Here is a 22,706-nt window from a genome sequence, read left to right as displayed (position 1 = left end):
CTCTTTTTGGAACATTTCCCGTTCTATTTAGACCTGCTCGGACTGGAATCCTTGACCATTCACTCTTTAGTCATTAAATTTTTGGCGAAAGATCCAACGGCCATGAATCTCGGTTTGCACCATTAGCGGTCCAATCTGTAAATTTTTCCAAATTCTAATGATCTTGCACATAGGTTACTTTTCAGAGAGATTCTCATAGAACAACTTCGCTGTCACTGTAGCATTCCGAGCCCACTAATACAAGGTCATGTAAGGAGTCTTGCACGTAACTTTGTATTAGCAAAGTGATGACAGCACTATAGCGGTAAACTCGTTCCACCTAAATTCTCGGTGTTAAGAGGAAACGGTTCCTTCCCTTAGTTGAGTCTGTATGTGATTACAAACACAACACACAGCTGATATAAACTTGTATTTTCTATGATATAAATTTAAATTTTGATTATCTGTAAAGGAGTTGTCTCCCAAATATTTACACAACCAAATTTACCGCTCAAATTTACAAGAAGCGAACTAAAAACATATCAACACAAAACCATCTTCACCAGCAACCTGCAATATGACATGGTCCACTGGCATTCTTTAGACTAGATACCGCCCGAATCGGCCACAAAGCTCTACATACTTCACATGAGTGACGTGACGGATAACTAAGGTGTCAATTCTCGACCAACTCTACCAACATATTTGTTTCTCAGCTTCGTCTACAGAAGCTCGTTCGATGATGTATCAGCCGCGGATTAGCTTCTGCAGCACAATGGCGTTGTGAACTTGGAGTTCATGGTGAATATTGTACACAGGCATCTGGACTTCCTCAAACTATACAGGCATAATGCCAGCTCAGTCTCTACCAGGGTTCTCATTCAGGCTGCTTCCTTTTTCTTGGCGCTGTAGTTAGAAGCAGACTGAACACCAGAGGCAGATCGATAATTGAGGCGAAGGTAGCTGAAAATGAAGATCGCTCTCCATCTCTCAGTTGAAGAAATAAGGTGACTCTAACACGTCTCTTAAGTCAAAGTCACCTCGTTCGGGCAAGGCAGGAAAAGCTAATGTGGGAAAGGACTGCTGAAAGCTCTCTAATAACTGCAAACAAAACGGATGATGGTTAGATCAATGACAGTAGGTGATCAAATAAAACTGTTTACATTTTTAAAGCATGCAGTTGTGATCCCTCGCGATTCTTTTCATATTAACATGAAAGGAGAATTTCAGAATAGAAGAGTACTGTACATTCTCTAGTATTGGAATCTCGTAGAGTTCGACAAACTTTTCCCGAAGTATCCTGTTCATTTCATCCACATCACAAGCATGTGTCCAGTACGAATCATGAACTCCTGTAATCATATGTTATTACACGGCCATTATTAGAAGTGTGTACGTGGGCGTTTGAGAGAGAGGCTAATTAAAATGGATTCCGCAAGAACTTTTTACCTGCAAAGTTTAAGCCTGCTTTTTTACAGGCAACCGCAGTCATCATCATATGAGAACTATCGAGGGAATGAACAAAATTTGGTGGGAACGCTGTCCTCTGCCTCTTGACCATGACCTATATTAGACAAAAAATCAATTTGAGATTTGAGGCTTGGAAACTTCAAATATTTAAAACGATTCCAAGGATGACGTGAAAACTACTGATCTACATTTTCCTATGGAATCCTCTGAGAGAAGATAACTACAGTACCTTATCTGTTTCTTGCTGTAACGATAAAATTTGAAGCGAAGTTTTAATCTGCAACAAATTGGACCAGAAGCTATTAGACTTGATTTAACCCTTTAATAACTGTGAATACAATAACAATATTGATGACCCTTGTTGACTCGGTGAAAATTGTAATACTCACAAGATGCCTGCCGAATTTACGGTAAGGTTGCACAACTGGAAGTCCGAGCGGAGTTGTCCATCGTACTGGCTCATTTTCAGATGCAATTATCTGAAAATAAGATTAAAATATCAAAACCACATGAAAAAAAATTGTGAGTGAGAAAGAAACAAAAGAAAGGAGGAATCTGCTACAAACTTTTGCACATTCGCCAAGCCAGCTCATGATACTTCGTGCAGCTTCAAACATCTCACCTAGAGCGGTTAAGGTGATCTGCAAGTGATGTATGGAATCTTGTCATTTAAATTCTAATGGACACTGCATGCTCACAAGCATATGAAAAAATTGTTACAAATACGAAAAGACAAATTGGCACCCTCGCAATATGATTTTTCTGGTACCTTTGCAGCATAACAAGCACAACCAAAAAGCTCTTCATCATCTGAAATGGAACCGCGTTCCTTCAACCTCCTCTTGATTTGATCCCGAGCACCGATGTAAGTGACACCATATACTGATGTCATCACTGTCTGCTTCACCAATTTCCTATCCACCTACATATGTACAGCCATCAGGGTTAACTCTCAGTTGCACATGATAAGCAGGTAGCCAAAAAATGCCACTTTACAAGCAGTAATCAGATAACAACCACATTTTCTGATTTACTATCAAACGACACATGTTTTGTTGGAAATTGAACGGGTTTAACTGTAATGTTGCGCTATACACTTTGTTTTAGTAATGTATCCATCAGACAGACTACTGAAGAGTTGTAAAATCAACCTGATCAACCAACACTTTTGCACGCAATGCCTCTGGAAAAACTGCAGGATCCTTCTGTGCATCCCTTCGCATGATATCCAGTACCCTGCAACGAGAGTGTGACACTTTTTCATTAAATTACTTATTCATGACATGTTGACAGCTTACACGTAAATTGAGAAAGTAGCACTCATGTGTAAAATAAAAAGGTTCTACTTCAATACGGATCATGTGATACCTCTGCCTTAGTCATAAATCGCTTACCTAGCAGCTATTCCTGAGTATACATCTGCAGGCTTCTCTCCTGCAACAAGATTGACAGAAGCTGCCCCCAACTGAATGGAAAATTTCCAATGAGAAAACAGATATCAAACTAACGCATAAATTTTCCCACTATACCATAGGTAGACAGGGGAGTGACGGAGTGAAGTTGGGAGGGGGCGTTCACGTTTGACCTACTCTAGAATAAATTGAGAGAAATAAATTACCTTGTCTCTTCCAAGGGCAGCGTAGTGTTGTAAACCGTTGCAAGAGCCATCCTAAAAAAATCAGTCAAAAACAAGGAATGTAAATATACTATTCCAGAAAATACATAATCTCCTTCAAAAATGTCTGAAACCACATAATTAAACATCCAGAACTAATTGATTACTTGTGATACACCTTGTCAACTTAATTCCCCTAGCCTGAAGGTAAATACAGGAATCTCACACAATTTTCATGAATCCAAGATCTGGTGCCCTGACAATGAAAATGTACCTGATGTACGGGAATATGTGAAATAAAAGTCTCTGGAGAAGAGCTTCTCAAAGCTTCAGCTAGGTTTATGCACACTGCCAAGCACTGAAATGGATCTTCTGCCTTCAACCACCAGCGTCTTCCTTCTAGCGGTCTGTCCACAGAATCAAATATATCATCCAAATGATTCTCTATAAATGCTATTCGACCCTCGCGAGATAATTTGTCCACACCACTCGCATAAAGATTTGCCAAGTGTATCTTCAGCCAACGTAAGCCTGACTTTCCAAGGGGGCGTCCCTCTGCGAACTCCAAAATACCCCGGGATAGATCTGAACCAAGATGATTTAAGTATGGGTGCATAGGATATGCACGGCCCCGAAAATCAAGATTGTGTGGATAGTAAAAACCTTCTTCATCCTTCATCTCCCGTGCTACCTGCTCCCTGGTAAAAATGAGTTTCATATATTCCAAGTACATTATTGTCACTGACTCACGGGAGAGAAATGAATCTTACAGTTAATTTAAGCTCCAAGTCACAACGCTGTGAATGCCTCTCCATGTTCTCTTTCTTCACAGATTTCACCTTCCATTTCCATTTCTTAAGCAGTTTTTCATCTTCAGTATCTGGTTCCTCTGGTAAAGGAACCTGAAATGCCAAAAAGATAAAGAAACACAGCTCCAGATCAATTTCAATATATCAAATTGGCTGACATAGCACAAGATTGATAACAATATTTTTGAAATAAAATGGAGTGAAAAAAAATTTAAAAACTGATTAAACCAATCATTTGGTTCGGTTGTTAAGTTCAGTTTGAATTTCCCCAAACTAATTAAGGTTGATAGTCTTTGGCTTTTGTCAAAGCATGTCAAAAGAACGAACCAACCTCCTAATATGTACCAAGAATCTTGAATAATTTTTTTTCCTTTTTTGTGTGTTTGTGACTAACAAACTCACATTATCACGGTCCACCAAGTCAGCAAGACGGCCTCCACTAGCCCATATTCTATCTACAACATTAAGTACCCTCTTATTAACCCTCCATCTGGTATTTCCAAGAGTATCCAGGGCCTGGCCATGAAACACAAAATTAACGCATATAAGAATCAACACATAAGGCACCAAACTCTTCATGTTCGGTTGAGTTCCATAAAAAAATTTCATGATGAAAAACTCATACAACCCTTGTACGTATACAAACCTTAAAAACTGGTTCCAGTTGCTCCCTTGGGGTCCTCTTTATTGCTTCACGCTGCTGTTTAGCTCCATGAGTGCGCATGACATAGGATGGTAGGAAAAAGTACCCTCCTCTATCATAACTGAAGACAAATTTAAAAAACCGCAAAACGGAGATAAAAACAGGTTAACCTAAAAGTAATCAGAAATTTTATCACATAAGGACTCTGAGGAAGTTGAATTGTACATTCTATGTCATGCAGTATGAAAGCATCAGGCCACCTTTGAAGTTAGAATTAAGTAGAGAAGTTGTCCAATTCTATTCCTATATCAAACCCTATTTTCCATATCCAGCTCAGACCCGCAAGAATACAGTATATTCGAATAGCTTCTACACATTCCATTCCATCCAATACTGATTCTATGAATCACACAACCTATAATCCGATCTTGTGTGAACTTCAAATAGAACATTAACAAAAGAACAACTTTAAAATTAGGCAAAAATGGTAACACATAACTGAAATTATCATACCCTGTCCAGTTGACTGGTGGCACCAACATCGGCATATAAGGAATCACCATGTGGCTTCCCTGCATAAACAGTAACAACTATTGATACATCGTGGATTAAAGAAAATATACAATTCCTGTAAGCTTCTTAAGATGTGTCCTTTGACAGGAAAAAGAGAAATATTATACACTATTAGCTTACAAACACTGCATCGCCTGCCAGGGACAAATGACCAATAGTATACAGACTATATTATTCACTCAATTTCAATACTATCAAACTATTTAATTCACAACACTCCTAGATCCTAAAGAATAAATACATAAAAATAGTTACCATGTTCCAGGAGCCAACAGACATCTACAATTGTTTCAAGAATAACAGAAAGAAGAAAGGATCGGAGTTACTTACTGTTTTCTCAAAGCCTTTAAGAACAAGAGGGTCACATTGAATAACACCAAATCTTCTGCTGAACGTATTCCTGTTAGGGAAAGTCCACATTAACATACAAAAATATTCAGGAGGGGAGTTGTACAGTTATCAATAGTACAGACTAGTAAATACTTTGGATCTTTCATGACAGTCCTAAATGTGTGTATAAATGCAGGTCGTATATCTGGTGGATCATCTGCTAACTGATCGGCCGGAGGTTGTATAAAAGCCGTTTGAATCAACAATTCAATCAGACGACTGCCGACCTGAAAATGACATAAAGAAAAAGCGGCATTTTAGAATGCATGTAAATAAAATGCTGATAAGGTTCTACCAGTAAAAGCATAAACCATGCAAACCTTAGCCCTGGCATCCTGGCTCCAGGGTTTTGAAGCATCATGTTTCCGCACTATATGTCTCACCACTTGCAGTTTTTGCTTTTTCATCAAATTAGTGACCTTTTTATTCAGCTTCTCTTGTTCCTTCAATACATGATCAGACTCTTGGTTTTCCTCATCTTTGTTGACCTTTTTCTTTCTCGTCCGTTCCAGGAAATTGTGTATTCTAACCTGATGCATTGAAGCAGTGATACATCAGTGCTCATCTAGGAGAGATGGGCGGGATGACACTGTGTACAGTAAGAAAACCAAGCCTTAGGAACTGTTTTACTTAGTCCAGCTAGAGAACAACAAGACACAAAGAGCAACGCACTAAGGTTTTCGATTTTAGATCATTCTCTAAATCCCTACCCACACAAACTTAAAATGCTTCGAGAAAAGGGGAATATATGAATTTCACTATGGCACCACCATTAACTCGATTCCAGCAAAGAAAAAGGAAACTAAACAGAAATATAAAATGACTGCAATTCTATCCATGAATGGAAGCACATTGAGTAGAGCAAACTGAAACCAAATCAAAACGTCTACGAATAATGAGTAAAACAAATTTCACACCTCGTGCTCAATGGCTTCACCTATGGTGCAAGCAGCTGCAACCACCCTGCAAGTTCCATGTTCGCCTCCGGTCATCAACAATCCCATCAGCTTATGCATTGTAATAACCGACATCATATCAGCTGGTAACTGATCAATATAAGGTGCGTAGGCTGCCTTATTCTTCCCTTTCCGGCACAGGTCTTGCTCTTTTTCAATGGCATTGCGCATAGGCTCAAACCAACCAAGAAACAAAGACTTCATGTATGGCAAATTGGGAGCTAACTTGTGCTCACACATGTCCATCATAAGCTCCCTGTACTCCTTCGCTGCCCGTTCCCACGCTTCAGTCTCAATCTTTATCTGTCTTCTCTTCAGTGCAAGGTACTTCGCCTGCCCCATTCCTCTCACTCTCCTCAGCCGCATCCGCCGCCAATGGTCAGTCTGCCTCTTACCCTCTTTACTCATTTGCTGCAACAGTTCTTGAACTTCATCTACAAGAGACACATCCTCCTCCGCATCAGTGGAAGAAACAACCTCAGCGACGCTCGCATACCCTTTGGCGCAAAATCCATTAAACCCAATTGGAGTCCTCACAGACCAATAACTTGGGTTGCCCAAATAACTCTCACTTGTAGAAATTTCACCTTTCCCGGGAAAACCCACCTCAGGAAAACCCATGTTTGAGTAAGAACCCAGCTGAAAAGGCTTGAACAATTGCGGGGAAACAGATTCCAAGGAAAAACACAGAAGGCTATAAGCTCGAGAAATGGACTGTGAATTGAGACGACCCCTCTGGTTCCTGAGAATGGCTTGCTTAGCCAAGTTTCTCCACAAACTTGTGGATATCATTGATGGGTTCTTGTGGAAATCTATGGGGATTCGAAATGTGAAATTCTTCGTGAAATTTGCAGGGGAAAAGGGGGTTTGGGCGCAGGACATCAAATTAAAAAAATCAAATATTTTTGGGGGGGATGAATTGGTGAGAGTGGGATCAGAGGAAATGGGTCGAAGAAAGGACTCAGAGAAGCAATCGAATTCATCAGAGATAGAGAGGGGAGGAAGAAGCAAAACCAGTAAGCAAGCAGCCGCCTAAAGCCCTTAACCCTTTTCTTAAACCCTGGCTTTGGCAGTAGCAGTAGTGAACGCTTCTGATTCTTGCTTGCCTTGGTTGGTGCCTGACAGGGAGTTTGGGGCGTTTCTAAAATTTTGCCATCTTTGGGGAGCTATTTGTGTGATTTGATCATAAAAATGATGCATCCGTACGTTTGGTAATGATGTGGCCTAATCAACATCTAGTTTTCCTTATTCTTTTATTTATTTTTCAGATTTCAAAGTAAAAAAGAAAATTTGGATTAGATTGTCTCACTTGGTAACGAATTTTACATCTAACTTTTTTTCAATTGTAAGTGAAAGGTCTTAAGCCTGATTCTCGTTAAAGGTGAAGTTGAACAACATTATTATGGTAAGCTCATTGCAAGGTTTAATTCACTTCCTCACCCATTTAGTGAAGATACTATCTTTTGTTATAAAGAAATAACATAACTTGAATGGGCACAAATATAACAACTGAGGCAACTCTAATCTCGCGTGGCTAGCTCTCATGGTTGCTAAACAATTAAGTAACATTGGCTAGGGCTACTATGGATGACATGTTGATAACCTATAAGTACAGATGTGGTAATAACAGCAATTTTATTTTCACACTATTTTTAGCTTCTCGCGCATCTCTCTTTATTAATGGCCATAGGATTGAACAAAAATGGAATCAACGGTTGGGATTCCACGTCATTGATCTCAATGATGTATAATTTTGACTCCAAATAACAATCAACAACCTAACACATTACTCTGTTAAACAACATTCTTGTTCTGGGATCCCTGTAAAATGACCACATACAGTAACAAACCACAGAGTACATGAGCCAATATTCCTGTGGGAACTTTTGCTTCATCCTACATTAAATCTGACAAAGTTTAGAGAGAGAGAGAGAGAGAGAAACAGAAGTTGCCTGGTCTAACAAATTTCCTATTCTTCCTCTAAGAATGAGAAACAATGACATCCTATCACCCACACCCCGCCCTTGCGTAATCGACCATTAGACCGTACATCTTTCTTGGTTTCGCACTAGTGAGTCAGTGACGTATACAATATTTGAATTCTCCAAGTAGCTGGTTCTCATCCTACAAAGACATTTTTCGTATCACCCAAACGACCCAATTAACCAATCAAATATATATATAGGGTAGAAGACAGATTTCCATTTGTGAACTGATCTCGTTTCTTTACGCACTGGTAGCCGTGGGCTTAAAACAATCAATGTTGCACAATCCAACTGATCTGAACATCTCTCCGAAGCTGCCACCAACGTTAAATTTCAACAGTCAGAGAAACTAGAGTTGTATATGTGTCTACTCTGTGATGTGAGCAGTTGAATTTCGCAAGATAAAGCATGTATGGGCGAAAAGTGAAAAATATCTTACCGGTCAATGCTATTCCGAGCTCTCTCTGGCTGTTCCACGCTATTACTTGCTTTTTCAGGTTGATCCATACTTTTTCTTGTTCTCTCTCTCCTATCCGTGCTGGCCCTTGACTTCTCTCTATGATCTGTACTTAACCTGGGGTTTTCTCTATGGTCAGTACTGGGTCTAGAATTCTCTTTGTGATCTGTGCTGGAACAAGATTTCTCCCTGGTGTCAGTGCTTTTCCGCGGATTTTCTGTTTGAACTGTAACTGGCCCTGATTTATTCCTCAGATGCGGATATTTCTCGATAGTTGATACAAACTTTTTGACATGCTTTATGTACTGTGGGTAGAGCTCCAAGTCACAATGATTCCCTCCTTTTATCCATAACGGCTCATACTTCTCCTTACAATTATCCCAAAGCTGCTTGCCATGAGACCAATCCACAACATCATCAGCGGTCCCCTGCAGGCAATAGGAAAACACAGAACAAAACAACCTGGCAAATAAGTACGCTTTTTGAAACTAAACCGCACATATTTAACGATACCATAGGGCAAGGATTGCACTGTATAAGTTATTGGTATACAATACGAAGTAAATGTTATTGGTATACAATGAAGATTCTGAAAAGACATTATTTAGAATGCACAAGCAAAAACATTCACCACCAGTATGGTGAAGACTTGTGAATTTGGAACAAGAGGACTTGGACTGTTAGTGCATCAGTGCACACATCGAACACTACTGAAGTAACCAATTAGTTAGGTCATAAGTACACATTTATACCTTGCCATATTTAGATTCACAAAGTTCAAGGAAAATAAAGCAAACAATTCAAAGGAAAAAAGGTACTCACATGAATCACCAGAACAGGACAACTGACCAAGGGTATTTTGTCGATGTTCTGCACCATGAATGGTAAAACTCTCGTTAGCATGATGTACTCCCAAATGTTGTGAAAAATTTGAACCGAAGAGTCTAACGCTGCAATTAATAAAGATTAAGTACCTTATAAATGTCAAACCAATATGTTCGCTTCACTGGATACATGACCCGAAGACCAGACATGATCGGACTGTGAAGAACCACTGCCCTCAATTTCTGTAACCGGGTTGCTAGATCGAGAGTAGGCCCACTACCAACTGATTGCCCATATAAGATAACATCCTCCTCCATCGCACCGTACCTCTCCACAAGGCATCTATATGCAGCTTCTATGTCTGCATAAGTGTTTTGCTCGCTCGGCTGTCCACAAGGCAAAAAATATACATCTCATTTCGAACATTCTCCTAACCAATTATCGCTAAGACTTGTTTTCATTCATCCAATCCTCAACGCGGTCTCTAGGAAAACAGAAATCTTTCTATAACATAAACTAGGATGAAAAACTCGACATTAGAGTGCATCTGCGGTGTAATAAAACCAAATTCAAGTTTTATTTTCTTCTGATGGGAATTGCAAGAAACGAAATCCTACTGAAATTAATTATACAGAACACTTAGCAATCCGATCAACATTTTCCGGTTTCTCTTCCCTTAAAACAAAATCGATACAAAATTGAAAGCAAAATCGAAATCTCATACCTTCCCAGTAGACTGTCCGTACCCCGAATAATCATACCTACAAAACACACATAAATCCCCATGAAGTTCAAAACTTTACAACATCCAAACACGCACATAAGTAATATACTGTGCAAAAACAGAAACGCAGATACTTAGTCACAAATCAAACAGTGAAATTTACAGATTTGCTATAGTTAATTACTTACCCCAACAAGTTGACTCGGAGGTGAAGACTCAGCTCACTGAACAACTCGTACATCTGACCCAGATCAGCTGCGTTCCCATGCGAGTGCAGAACAGTGAGCTTCGCCGACGGATTCCTTATGTACACCGCCACGACGTCGTTCCCTCTCTTGGTCCGCAGCTTCAAGACGTCGACGTTTTCCCTCGTCCCCACCCCGGTCATCTTCAGCTTCCCAGTATCCTCCTCCTTCTCCACCCCGTACGACGGCGGGCTCGGCGGGAAAAACGCGAACTTGGCCGCCATTGATGACGTCACTGCCCCCATCTCAAACCCAAAAATATACAAAAAAAAAAAAAAAATTAATTTAATTGAATCTGGAGAGTGTAAAGAGCTCGATTCAAGCTCATTTGAATTCGCGGGACGGAAAACTGGTGTTTGGTTGCCGAGAAAGTGAGAGAATACTGAGATTTTAGAGTTTGGAATCCGGGAAGGGAAGGTTTTTTAAGCTTAGAGAGAGAAAGAGAGGAGCGAGAGAGAGAGAGAGGGAGAGAGGGCGGAGGATTTTCCGGCTGGGAGAGGGAGGCAGCACGTGTGAAACGATTAAAGTCTTCAGAAGGGGCGGAGGGAAAAGTAACGGCAAGCGGCTAGTGTGTTGCCACGTGTCCACTCGGGGCATCCGTGGTCCACTGATCCGATATTCCCCTGATTCTCTTTATGTGGAATTCGGAGATTCATGAATCTTAACCGTTCATCATATATCGTGCGGTCAGAATAATTTTAAATATTTTTATTTAAACTTAAACATAAATAATATTTAACAAAAACTGACTGTATAATGTACAATGAACATAATTCAAAAATTGGAGAGATCCTGTTGGCACCGATCCCACTAGCTAGCTGTGTCTTCGTTAATGCCCAGATGGCTTTGCCAGATTGGCAGTTTTTTATTTATTTATGTTTTTTAATTTTTTTTTTATGTTTTATAAATTAATAATAGGTTTTGTTTTGTTCTTGTTGTAATTGCCAGAGAGCTGTTTTTTGGTATTTTGTGTGTGTTTTTTTCTCACACATGTTGTGTGAATGTGGTTGTAAAGATTATAAACCAAATTTTAAAACAGTAATTTATGTGCGAGAGTTGTGTTTTTTTAACTAACAAACGTTAAATTCATATCTATTAATAATTTATAGTCGTTTACGTATGACTCAAGCGTGTATGAATAGGTAATCTTAGCTTCTATCAAGCTTGTTATTAGAGCCCAAATTGTCTAGATTAATATGTAGTTTTGAAATAGATCATTATTCTCTTTACTTATATAACTTATACTCATCTTGTTACAAAAATTCATCAGGTTTGAGAAACAACACTAACATTCTTTGAGATTTTGATTTACTTTCACATCATCTCTGAGGTTTTAAATACAAGGGTAAATTCGAGGCTTTAAAGTCGTCTATAAAGAGGTGACGTCAAAGTAAATTAAAACCTCAGATGGTGATAGTGTTCTTTCAAGAGTTCTGTGAAAACACAATACACCTAAGAGAGTTTTTTGAACAAACGATATAATCTACATCAAGGAAATGAGAGGTTAACCTTACAATAGGCCAGCAATAATATGACTTAAATTCGCCTTTGACCAACATCAAATGTGAGTCAATACATTATCATCATCAGCGAGGGTGTTGAAAAGCCATATTGGTTTCCAATCAACCCACTAATAAATTCTCTTTAAAAACACAAGCAGAAACCTCGGGTGTATGCTGGAGGGGAAAATTATATTTATACCAAAATTATGGAGGCTGATGCATTTCTTTGAGTCATTGACTGTTATTTGGGCTTTAAATTAACTTTATCCTTGTGAAGTGTCACTATATCAATCAGTCACTTAATTTTTTTTAATTTAACCATTGTTAAGAGATGGAAGATCAAATATAAAATGTGCAAGGATAAGTATTGACCTACAATACAAGCTCTTAACATATTTGAAAGAAAAACTTATATCAGTGTGATTGAACAGTACTTATCATAGTCATGCTAATTTTGACAATCAAAAGCAATATGCTAACTTTTATGTAACGACTGCTGGTATTGAAAGATATTCTAAATTCAAATTTATTAAAATTATTGGTAAAAGTGATGCAGAAAGTTTGAGCCATGAATCAAACAAGTTGGCTTGCTAACGGTTCATCAAGGTGAGTCAAAACCAAATAACTCACGGACAGCCTTCAATTTGGGGATCATGATCCGTGAGTCACAAGTTTGAACTTAGAAATTTGTTATTATTGCAGCCCTAATTTACGGAGAGAGAGAGGTTTGACTTCGAGTGCAAAAATCTAACATTATTCATATATGCAATAATTTTGTTTCTTTTTGAAAAACGGAAACAAACCCTACTCAATAATAAATTTAGACTAGAACATCTTAAGTCGATCTTCATGAATAAAACTAACTGAATAAAAAAGAGGATTATCAAAATTTAAATCAAAACCATAAGTTGCTAAACTGTATGCTACAAAATATCATTTCATCTCTCCTTATAATTTAGATTGTTATAGCTTTCATGGGCCAGCCTTCATACCTAACATGTACACCATTTGTCAATAACAATGGAAGAGATGCAAAGTATGGAGCTTACATATACCTAATTTAAGATCGACCATACACATTGAGTATTTATTTGGGTACTGAGTTTTCTGTCCATTTATCATAAAATACAATAAGAAAGCTGTGGAATTCTCAACCACAAGTTGCTTGATTTTGAAAAACTTCATTCTCCGATTAAATAATCTATTTGCAATATAAAATGAAAGGGCAATTATTTTAGTTGGCTAATTTTTTAAAGTTGGGCATGTTTGAAAATACTTTTAAAATAACTGAAAGTGCTCTTGGAGAGAGTGTTTTTGGATTTCAAACATACTTATAGTGCATTTTGGAGAAGCACCATTTATGTGCTTATTGCATAAAGAACTTCAAGTGTTTTTTAAGGATTCACATGCTTTTTACTAAGAATTAGTTCCTAAAGCATCTTCATCAAAAATGTTTTCAATCATTTTAAAAAACACTTGCAAACACACTCAAAGTATAAAAGGTGTCTCTAGTATTTAATCTTCAACGGTGGTATTAGGTGTTGAAGACTTGGACTGCACAACAATTCATTAAAGACCATAATTCATGGAACTCCAAATAGAAAACTAGAATCATGGAACTCCAAATAGAAAACTAGAATCGTATCATTGCATATCTTAGGATTGTGAGATGAATATAATTGCCTAGTTTTAGGAAAGAGAAATTTTATTTGAACTCATATAACTTCTTTCTACACTCAACTTACTCTCTACAGACTACAGCCATATTACTTTTAATTAAATTCTCAATATCTCTTTAAACCCAACTTACTACCTAATCTACTCTCACAAACCAAATTCAATATATAAATTTATCTTAACACCCATTTAAAAAATAAAGACCCAAAATCAGCATTCTACAACTCATTCTATGCGGTAGATGTCACTCAATCTTTTATGAAAAATAGCATCCGTTCAATGCAAGCCATGGCATGCACTTGAAGTGTTCATTTTTTACCTCACCACAACCGAAAGAGACAAAGGTTATCTTGAACTCTTTGCCTTCCACTCTAAGCATTTCATGAAGTCACGTTCTTGCAATGCTGAGGGGTAATTGCAAGGCATACACCAATTTGCAGAGAAGTAGAGGCACAATTTCTTCCCATTAAATGATGATAAGGGTACATAATAATCTCGTAATCAAACATAATCAAGATAAAAAAATTCAACTCTAAAATTGAAGGCATATTTTTTCATGCTATGAACCTACTTGAACCTCATGTTCCTATATTTTAATGAAATCAAAACATTTTCGACATCCAAACAACCGAATTAAATTATGAAAAACAATATTGATTGAAACAAGAGAAAGAAGGGGAACCTTTTGGAGACTACATACATTTGTTTCACCGGATAGAAGGATCTCAACACCTTTAAATTCAAGAACAGTAGCTATAGTGCTGCTATGCACTGCCATCAAAACTACAAGCAAAGTATAGCCTCCACCCTTCACGAATGAAAGGATAAGAAAGCGTGACATTCGCATAGGTTGCTAGACTTTAAAATTTTAAATCCCATATATATGTTTCTACTAGTGATTATGCTTTAGAAAATGTACTGATTTTGTTCCTAAATCCTAATAAAAATTGAAATCAAACGAAAAAAAACTTGCAAAAATCGATTCATACTTTAGTTAGAGGATTCAAAACTTCTAAATCACCATTCATCGTTCAAAAAGAGCTTGTTTTGTTCTATGAAAGCGTCTTAGGTTTTAGTTAGAATGAACGTAGGATAGAGATTCCATGATGGCAAGTTTTGATTATTAGATGTGGGTTTATTGATAAATTTTAGTTTATTGTTAATTTCATCTTGTAGTTAGTGGTAATTATACAATAGGGTAAAAAGGACAATTCACATTCAAAGTTAAGGGTTCAAATAAAATTTTCCCTTAGGAAATCAACTTAATATATTTGATCCACACATTATTTTTCGTAGTCCTTCAAAATCCGTAACACTAATTCGATTTTCTTTTTAACGCGCTTGTGACCATAGACCAAACATCCTTCCACCGCAGCTATGCCTTTATGAATAAAGTAAGAGTCAGAACATCGATCAGGCAGTGGGATCACCTGCCACTGTTGGAACGATCTACTACTACCCGGAGAACCTTATACTCGTTGGTAAAAGGACTGAATCCATAGAGAAATTTGTGGTCGATTTCTGCATCAGGAAGCATTGCAAACTCTCTTTGTGCTAGACTGCTAGGGTTAAATACAAGAACATGTTCATCAATTGATAGTTGATGCACAGACCAAACCGTTGATACTCTGTACCACAAATTCGGAGTAAGATATGTACGGAGAGTACGTAAGTTGTGTTGGATGTCCTTGCTGATCTATCCCTGAGGCTGAGAAGAAGAAGAAGAAGAGCCAGTGCTTACTTTTTTGTAAAGTGAAGAGGAGTTTTGTAGTATTTTTCTTGTAGTTGTGGCAATGGAAGTTCGTGTGAGCTGTGACAAAGGAAGGGCTGCGGATAAGGAGGACCAAAACTTGCATACGCACCTAAATCGCATTAGCGACTTTGCCGGCAGCCTTGGGAGTATTTGATGGAATATCATGTCCTTCGGGAGCTCTGGCTGATCAACTTGTATGTACATATTGACGATTTTTTCCAAGAAATCCTCAATGAAAAATACACTCTATATGCTCTTTTATATCGAATCGATAATAATAAGTTAATTTGTACCGAATTAATTAAATAATTATGAATAAATGAGTCAGAAAAAGTCTGAAGCAATAGGCTTGGAAACAAATAGAAGAAGATTAACAAAGTGAGAGATGGTCAGTTAAAAAAGAAATTAACTTGGCTCGTTAAGATTAAGGAGAAGTTCCTCCTCAAGACATTTAATGACTGATCATCAAATTTTGTATTCATGATCGAAGCCGTTCATATCATTAATAACTTCGTATAGATCATCTATGCAAAAATTAATAAAATATTAGATATGTTGGTCATCAAACCATATAAAAACATATGAATGGATTCGGTAAAATAATTATGAACTGCTACTGTTGATTAACTAAACGATCTTATTTTTAATTGATTTTTGTAGTAATGATAATCACAAAGTTCTGTAAATCTGTCACCAAGTATCTCTAGAAGAAACTCCTTAAAAATCTAAGCCTTTTTCTTCTGGAAAAAAATAGAGAAAAAAAATTAAAAAAAAGCATAGAAAACGGGATTTATAATCTAAGACACAAATTCGACCAAAAATAATATCAACACACACACACACACATACAAAAATATCAGGTTATATGTCAAGTTTATCAATTCCTTCTATGATGTTTTATGGCGATTCGGAAAAACGTTCAACCTCCATGCCAAAATTTTTCTCGACCGCTAGGGCAAGTGAACAAAAGTAGACAGACGATGAGAAGCAAAATTTAAGCCAATTTGGGTTTCTATCATTTTTCTAGGGTTTGCGGCCCTGGTATCTTGATATTTATATAGAGTGGGGAAGCTTGGATCACAAGTAACAAAATCCTTGCTGCCAAGTAAATAAATATTTGGCCGTCGATCACAGATCTATGCAAAAGGTATAAATTGAGATATTTTGAAATTATCGCAGGATACTAGAGAATGTAAATAGTGGGTCATCTAATGTATCTATTATGCTAGTTGACGAACTGCTCACAATCTACGACTATCATGCAAGATTTACCTTGAGTTGGAGAAAACGCCTTGAGACCTTATAATATCCCCAATATTAGATCAAGGATGGTGATATCCACATACTCTTTTTTACATTCCACACACACCATAAATGGGGGTAAGGCTAGCCGACATTCACCTCTCTCAGACCCTGCGTAAAGCGGGAGCCTTGTGCACTGGGTACGACCTTTTTTGATATTTTTTAATTCATTGGATCAGCGGGAACCTTGTGCACTGGGTACGACATTTTTTTATTGGATCTAACGATCGGAAATTGAGAGAAGTGTATAGAAAGTAAAACGAAGTGTATGGATAATACCACCCTTGGATCAAATAGTCTCTCCTCCCAGCTACACTTGCACCACACCCCAATTAAAATCAAGGATCCTACATTAGTATCCAAAAAGCACTCGTTTATCCGTTACAACAAATCCATTTGAGGGAACTTGATGAATAATAGCTGAAGGTGAAGTTGGATTGCTTCATATTCTTTCTTAGGGTTTTACCCTCATAAACCATTGGTAACAAGAAAGAGTTAGACTAAATAAAAAGGAAAACTAATGAAAAAAGTTTGAAAAGTTTGAGTTTTAACAATAAGGACAAAATAAATGGTAAAGTGAATAGTATCAGGTTTGATTTTTTAGTGTAAAATGTGGTTTTTCGTTAAAGTAAACAGTATTGCGGGTTTTTCATTAAAACTCCCATAGTAAAATGCAGCATTTGGATTTTTCATAAGATTATATGGAAGACTTGCAGCTAAGTTTTCCTCTTTACATTTGAATCTTTATAAAATCAGGGATACTATTTAGCATCCAAAAAGGCTTTGCACGATATGAGCGACTGGTCGACCGGTTTGCTATTGACAAATAGCTCACACTCTGCAACTTTCCACAAGATTTATCTCAAGTTGGAGGAATCCTCGAGATCTAATCTCCCCAATGTTAAATTATATACAAAAACTTTAGTTTTACACATTTTTGAGATATGAAAGGTTGAACCAGACCAAACACCTTCTCTCAGCTACTTCATATTAGAAGACGCACAGAGAATGATTCTCTAATTTCCTCATCTCTTCTCCTTGCCTCCTCTCCTCTTACACTTTCTTTTTATATAACTTAGGAAAGATAATATTTCTCCAATATACACTGCTTACAGTTGACATGTGGTAAACAACAATGCATCCGTTTGGTGCATTTCTGTAGATTAAAGCCAAAACAACAACCACTAGAAACATTAGTGGAGCCCATCGTGACAAAAGTACCAGCAATTTAGTGGACCCCAATAATCTAATTGCAAAGACTAAAGAGGTAAAGTCACCTTTTAGAGCAAAAATTTACTACTTATCTGCTATTTACACGACCACACCTAACCACCAATCACTGCCGTCCAGTTTGCTTGATAGGTCCCCAGTCAAACAACATTATCAACTAGCAGAAAAAGAATCAACTTCTTTCACTAACGTGGCACCCTATCATTGGATTGACATAACATCATGCAGATAACTTAGCAGCAGATTAGAACCTGCAGAAACATTTTTGTGGATTCTTCTTTGTCCATTTTGTCAAATAGTGACAAAGTAAATCAAACTCATCAAATGTAAAAAAGAAATAGTCTTGAAATTAGGACACCCCCAAAGGTCTTTCCCCTAATTTCCATGCCTGAATTTACTCATCTGTGCTCCTCCAACAAGCTGTTTCCTTCGCCAAGCAGAAGCCATGGAAGATTGCTGAATTTTGAGGAAACCCATCTCAAATCACAAGGTGAAAGGCTTGAGTTTGTGCTGGTAATTGATCTTTGCTTAGAAAGGTTCTATCTTTAACTTAACCCATCTTACAATCTTCAAAGATTATGAGTTTTGGATCTGAGTGAAGATTAGGGCTTTTTTGTATAATCTCAATTGTAATGCTGGTTTAATGCTGTGATTGTTCGAGATTTTAGTTTTTGAATTCTGGGTTTTGTTGTTTGGTGCTGGAAGTTCATAGTTGGCATTGAAATTTTTTATCTTTTCGGGTAGGAAGCATGGTTAGGATTTAGGAACTGGGGACTAGGGTTGAAGCGTAGGAGTGAAATTTGGGTTGGTTGGGGTTTTACCACCATGGATGGTTCTGGGGAATCTTCTGAATCTGTGTCTGCTGTAACGAATTCGAAATCTATGGGAAATGGGGTTTCGAGGGTAGATGATAGGTGCCCGAAGCAGGTGTCGCCGCTTAGAGGTGGCGGGTCGAGGAACACGAGTCCGGTGGGTTGTGTAAGATCAAGGAATACAAGCCCTTCTAGGCAAAAGGTGGTTAAGACAAAGCCTCGAGGACTAGATGAAGAAACGGCTTCTACATTTGGGAAACCAGTTCATCCTGATGTTCAGATGGAAGATAATATATGGGCAATGTTGCCCGAGGATTTGTTGAATGAGATATTAGCTAGAATTCCACCGTTCATGATTTTTAGGCTCCGCTGTGTATGTAAACGGTGGAATACAATTCTACAAGATAGAAGCTTTCTTAAGTTTCACTCACAAGTGCCGTCTCATGGGCCTTGTCTTCTCACATTCTGGAAGAACTCTCAGACCCCACAATGCTCAGTCTTCAGCTTGCCATTAAAAACATGGTACAGGATTCCATTCACATTTTTGCCACAGTGGGCGTTTTGGTTAGTTGGTTCTTCTGCTGGCTTAGTTTGCTTTTCCGGGCTTGATGGCTTAAATTTTAGAGCCTTGGTTTGTAACCCTCTTACACAAACTTGGAGGACATTACCAAGTATGCATTATAATCAGCAAAGGCAGCTAATAATGGTTGTTGATAGGAAGGACCGGTCGTTTAAAGTTATAGCTACTAGTGATATTTATGGTGACAAATCACTGCCCACTGAAGTATATGATTCGAAGCTCAATTCGTGGTCAATTCACCAGATAATGCCTGCAGTTAATCTTTGCTCCTCAAAGATGGCATATTGTGACTCCAGATTATATTTGGAAACCCTTTCTCCACTTGGCCTGATGATGTATCGACTGGACACAGGGTACTGGGAACACATTCCAGCTAAGTTCCCGCGGTCTCTATTGGATGGTTATTTGGTTGCTGGCACCCAGAAGCGTCTGTTTCTAGTTGGAAGGATTGGTCTTTATAGTACTCTTCAGAGTATGAGAATCTGGGAACTGGATCATGCTAAATTTGTATGGGTGGAGATTAGCAGGATGCCTCCAAAGTATTTCCGATCTCTGTTAAGGTTATCAGCTGAGAGGTTCGAGTGCTTTGGACAGGATAACTTGATTTGCTTCACATCTTGGAACCAAGGGAAGGGTCTTCTTTACGACGTTGACAAGAAGGTGTGGTCATGGATAGCAGGCTGTGCTCTGCAGTCATACAACAGCCAGGTTTGTTTCTATGAGCCGAGATTTGATGCTTCCATATACTAAGCAGAAAATTTTGCTCTCCAGTTTTTGCAATTACAAGTCAGAGAATTTTTAGCGGATATCATCTCCAGTTGGCGTCGTTCTCTTGATCCATTCTTTGCTTCATCAAAAAATTGATGCTCAATGGATTCAAGGTATTCAACTCTGGACTTGTTGGCTAATCTTTTGAGTTGTTGAGTTGAATGGCATCGTGGATTGCAATGTGAGTACATCCCAGAAAACCAGTTTTGTAAATGAGATATTATCGACTGCACTTGGCGATATTACCAAATACAAGGGCCCTGTGATGGCTATTGTCCAGTGATTGAACAAGGCTTTAGTTTTGAGACAAAGGCTGGTCTTGGTAGAGAAAGAACATGGTCGATCGGGTTAAAAACTGTAAGAAGGCAACTTTTCGAATTCTTGTAAACGTTTTGAAACAATTAACAAACCAACCTGTATATTTTGAACTGTTGCCGTGCCTTGATCATTTCAGTTAAATTCCTCATCTCTCTTTTGGTTGGTGTTATAGGTCGTTTTTCTCAAATCCGTTCCATTTCCCAGGCAAAAATGAATTTTGGAGTTGTGACCTGGTAAAATGGACCTCTGGCTTTCAAATGGTTAAAGCCCATTGGGGTTTGGTCCCTCCCCCATCAACATGGGCATCTGCATTTCCGCCTTTGCTTTCAAAAACAAGTAACAAATGGAAAAAGTTCTTGTGTACATGGTATACCAAAGAAAAAAAATCGAGAGTGCAATCTAAAGGGATCTTTGATCTTGTATTAAAATGGAAAAGAAAAGGAATATTTTGTTATTGGGTTCTCAAATGGATCCCTTTACAAGTTCTCATATTGTAAATTGCTCATGTTCCTTGTTGAGAGTATCCTACACCGAATATGGTCTTGCATAAACTTCTACATGCATTGTCAAGTGTTTTTCACTTGAATATTTACATTCTAGCATAGTATTAGAGCACGTTGTATTTACATGTCAGGTCACATGTACTCTCTTGTCACACAATAATTTTTGAATACTTCTTTAAAGTGCTTATGATATTTTGATAGTATCTTATACTAGAGATGAAGGTCTTGCATAAAGTGCTTAAAAGTTTATGTGCCTCTAATTGATTTCAGATTGATGAATTAAAATATAGACAATTCGAATCATATTTAAAAAAATTATAAAATGAACCCTACAAAATGTGTGAACGTAAAAAAATGGGTCCTCCAATATCCTAACCGACACATAGATATGTGCACACAAACATGCATGTGCTGTGTCCTTTTCGAGACCAATGAATCAGATTCTGGTTTTAGTGTTGATCAATCCCATGCTTTGAAGATAACTGTGGTACGACATGCATATACAACTTCCTAAATCTCAAAAGCTTCACCTGGGCTAGTACAGAAATTAAGACTATTGCATGAGACGAGATGCATGTCTCTCATCCAATTTTGGTATTGTGTCTATAACCATACGTGGCAGCTTGGAACCAGCACAAAGGTTCATTCTGGTTTGTGATCCTCAGCTCATCAATTTTCTGTGGGTAGATTGTTCACTATTCGGATAACTATGTCAAATATCTCCCTAAACAACTCTGGAGACAAAGACAAAATTGGTAACAGGAGCCGACTTTTCCCATGCCAATGTTTCCATTTCCATTAGCTAGCAGTAGAACTTTTTCCCTGTAAATTTCTGTGGTGAGCAAGATCGATGTTCGTTTTCGTTAAAAGTATGTGATACGATGGATTTTGTAGACAATATTGATGTGTCGATAACATATTAAAATATTTTGTTATTGAAACGTTATCTGCCAATATTATCAATATTTTATCAATACGATTGTTTAATTAAAAAATAAAAAGGTTCCTATTTGAGATTTTGATTTTCAAGTAAGCCAATATTTTCCATGAGAAGTATAGTTTGAGAAGGTGTTTGTTAATAAAGCAATATTTGTTGTGTGCTACAGTGATATGCCGGCCAATATGTCTGGAACCAACTTAGAAAGCACACCATATGCACCGTTCTCAAGATGAAAGCACTATCACATAGTTGGAGGTCACGCCCTCGTGTTCTAAAATTCCAACACGCCATAGGAAGTAGGAACCCTAATTTGTTTAAGGGGATGTGTTTTGAGCAATTCTATGCGAAATCACTTATCAATGTTTCTGCAGGCTCTTAATTTGATGCATTACTTTGATGCTCCTCATGCCCTCTTCGGGAACTATGCAGGCTTGCCTACCCACCACCTCCTTTCCTCTTAACTCTTAAGCATATATGCAATTCACAAATTTCCAATTAATTAGTTTTTTTCCAACATACCTAATTTTGCTACATCCAAATACAACAATTGTTGCTTTTTCTTTAAATTTTTACGACTATTATTTTTATTACTACGGTTGTATATGCAGAAATTTTGTTTTTTGCATTCTTATTTATTTTTGTTGTGTGAT

General features: G+C 37.8%; 3 protein-coding genes across 3 annotated transcripts; 1 reads left to right on the top strand and 2 right to left on the bottom strand.

Moving 5' to 3' along the window:
* Positions 1–401: 401 nt before the first annotated feature.
* Positions 402–7,599, bottom strand: LOC126582971 (DNA-directed RNA polymerase 2, chloroplastic/mitochondrial-like). Its single transcript, XM_050247259.1, has 19 exons — positions 6,397–7,599; positions 5,800–6,009; positions 5,573–5,706; positions 5,420–5,489; positions 5,030–5,088; positions 4,520–4,637; positions 4,276–4,389; positions 3,835–3,966; positions 3,339–3,755; positions 3,068–3,118; positions 2,844–2,914; positions 2,601–2,685; positions 2,219–2,371; positions 2,016–2,090; positions 1,839–1,928; positions 1,679–1,726; positions 1,429–1,543; positions 1,228–1,331; positions 402–1,080 (listed from the first exon to the last, which is right to left on the bottom strand). Exons 1-19 carry the CDS (start codon positions 7,315–7,317, stop codon positions 970–972), a joined length of 3,078 nt encoding a protein of 1,025 aa, XP_050103216.1. The 5' UTR covers positions 7,318–7,599; the 3' UTR covers positions 402–969.
* A 784-nt stretch (positions 7,600–8,383) lies between these two features.
* Positions 8,384–11,185, bottom strand: LOC126582981 (uncharacterized). Its single transcript, XM_050247270.1, has 6 exons — positions 10,615–11,185; positions 10,427–10,463; positions 9,852–10,088; positions 9,700–9,747; positions 8,860–9,305; positions 8,384–8,734 (listed from the first exon to the last, which is right to left on the bottom strand). The coding sequence occupies exons 1-6, from the start codon at positions 10,914–10,916 to the stop codon at positions 8,662–8,664; spliced, it is 1,143 nt and encodes a 380-aa protein (XP_050103227.1). The 5' UTR covers positions 10,917–11,185; the 3' UTR covers positions 8,384–8,661.
* A 7,266-nt stretch (positions 11,186–18,451) lies between these two features.
* LOC126582978 (F-box/kelch-repeat protein At5g15710-like) lies at positions 18,452–20,723 on the top strand. The gene has a single exon (XM_050247268.1). It carries the CDS (start codon positions 18,961–18,963, stop codon positions 20,275–20,277), a length of 1,317 nt encoding a protein of 438 aa, XP_050103225.1. The 5' UTR covers positions 18,452–18,960; the 3' UTR covers positions 20,278–20,723.
* The last annotated feature ends 1,983 nt before the right edge of the window (positions 20,724–22,706 follow it).

This window comes from Malus sylvestris, chromosome 9 (assembly GCF_916048215.2).
Source record: "Malus sylvestris chromosome 9, drMalSylv7.2, whole genome shotgun sequence".
In the NCBI taxonomy this organism is placed as follows: domain Eukaryota; kingdom Viridiplantae; phylum Streptophyta; class Magnoliopsida; order Rosales; family Rosaceae; genus Malus; species Malus sylvestris.
Note: the sequence above shows the minus strand (reverse complement) of the source record. Positions and strands in the feature narration are given on the sequence as shown.

Excerpts from the sequence above, each read along its gene's own strand:
- LOC126582971 (XM_050247259.1), bottom strand. The coding sequence starts at position 7,317 with ATGTCCTGCGCCCAAACCCCCTTTTCCCCTGCAAATTTCACGAAGAAT. Across the intron at positions 5,089-5,419 it reads TTAAAGGCTTTGAGAAAACA|GGAAGCCACATGGTGATTCC; the intron begins GTAAGTAACTCC and ends CTGTTTATGCAG. Across the intron at positions 1,727-1,838 it reads GTAAATTCGGCAGGCATCTT|ATTAAAACTTCGCTTCAAAT; the intron begins GTGAGTATTACA and ends AATTTGTTGCAG.
- LOC126582978 (XM_050247268.1), top strand. The coding sequence starts at position 18,961 with ATGGATGGTTCTGGGGAATCTTCTGAATCTGTGTCTGCTGTAACGAAT.
- LOC126582981 (XM_050247270.1), bottom strand. The coding sequence starts at position 10,916 with ATGGGGGCAGTGACGTCATCAATGGCGGCCAAGTTCGCGTTTTTCCCG. Across the intron at positions 10,464-10,614 it reads CTCCGAGTCAACTTGTTGGG|GTATGATTATTCGGGGTACG; the intron begins GTAAGTAATTAA and ends TGTGTTTTGTAG. Across the intron at positions 9,306-9,699 it reads GTCCTGTTCTGGTGATTCAT|GGGACCGCTGATGATGTTGT; the intron begins GTGAGTACCTTT and ends TATTGCCTGCAG.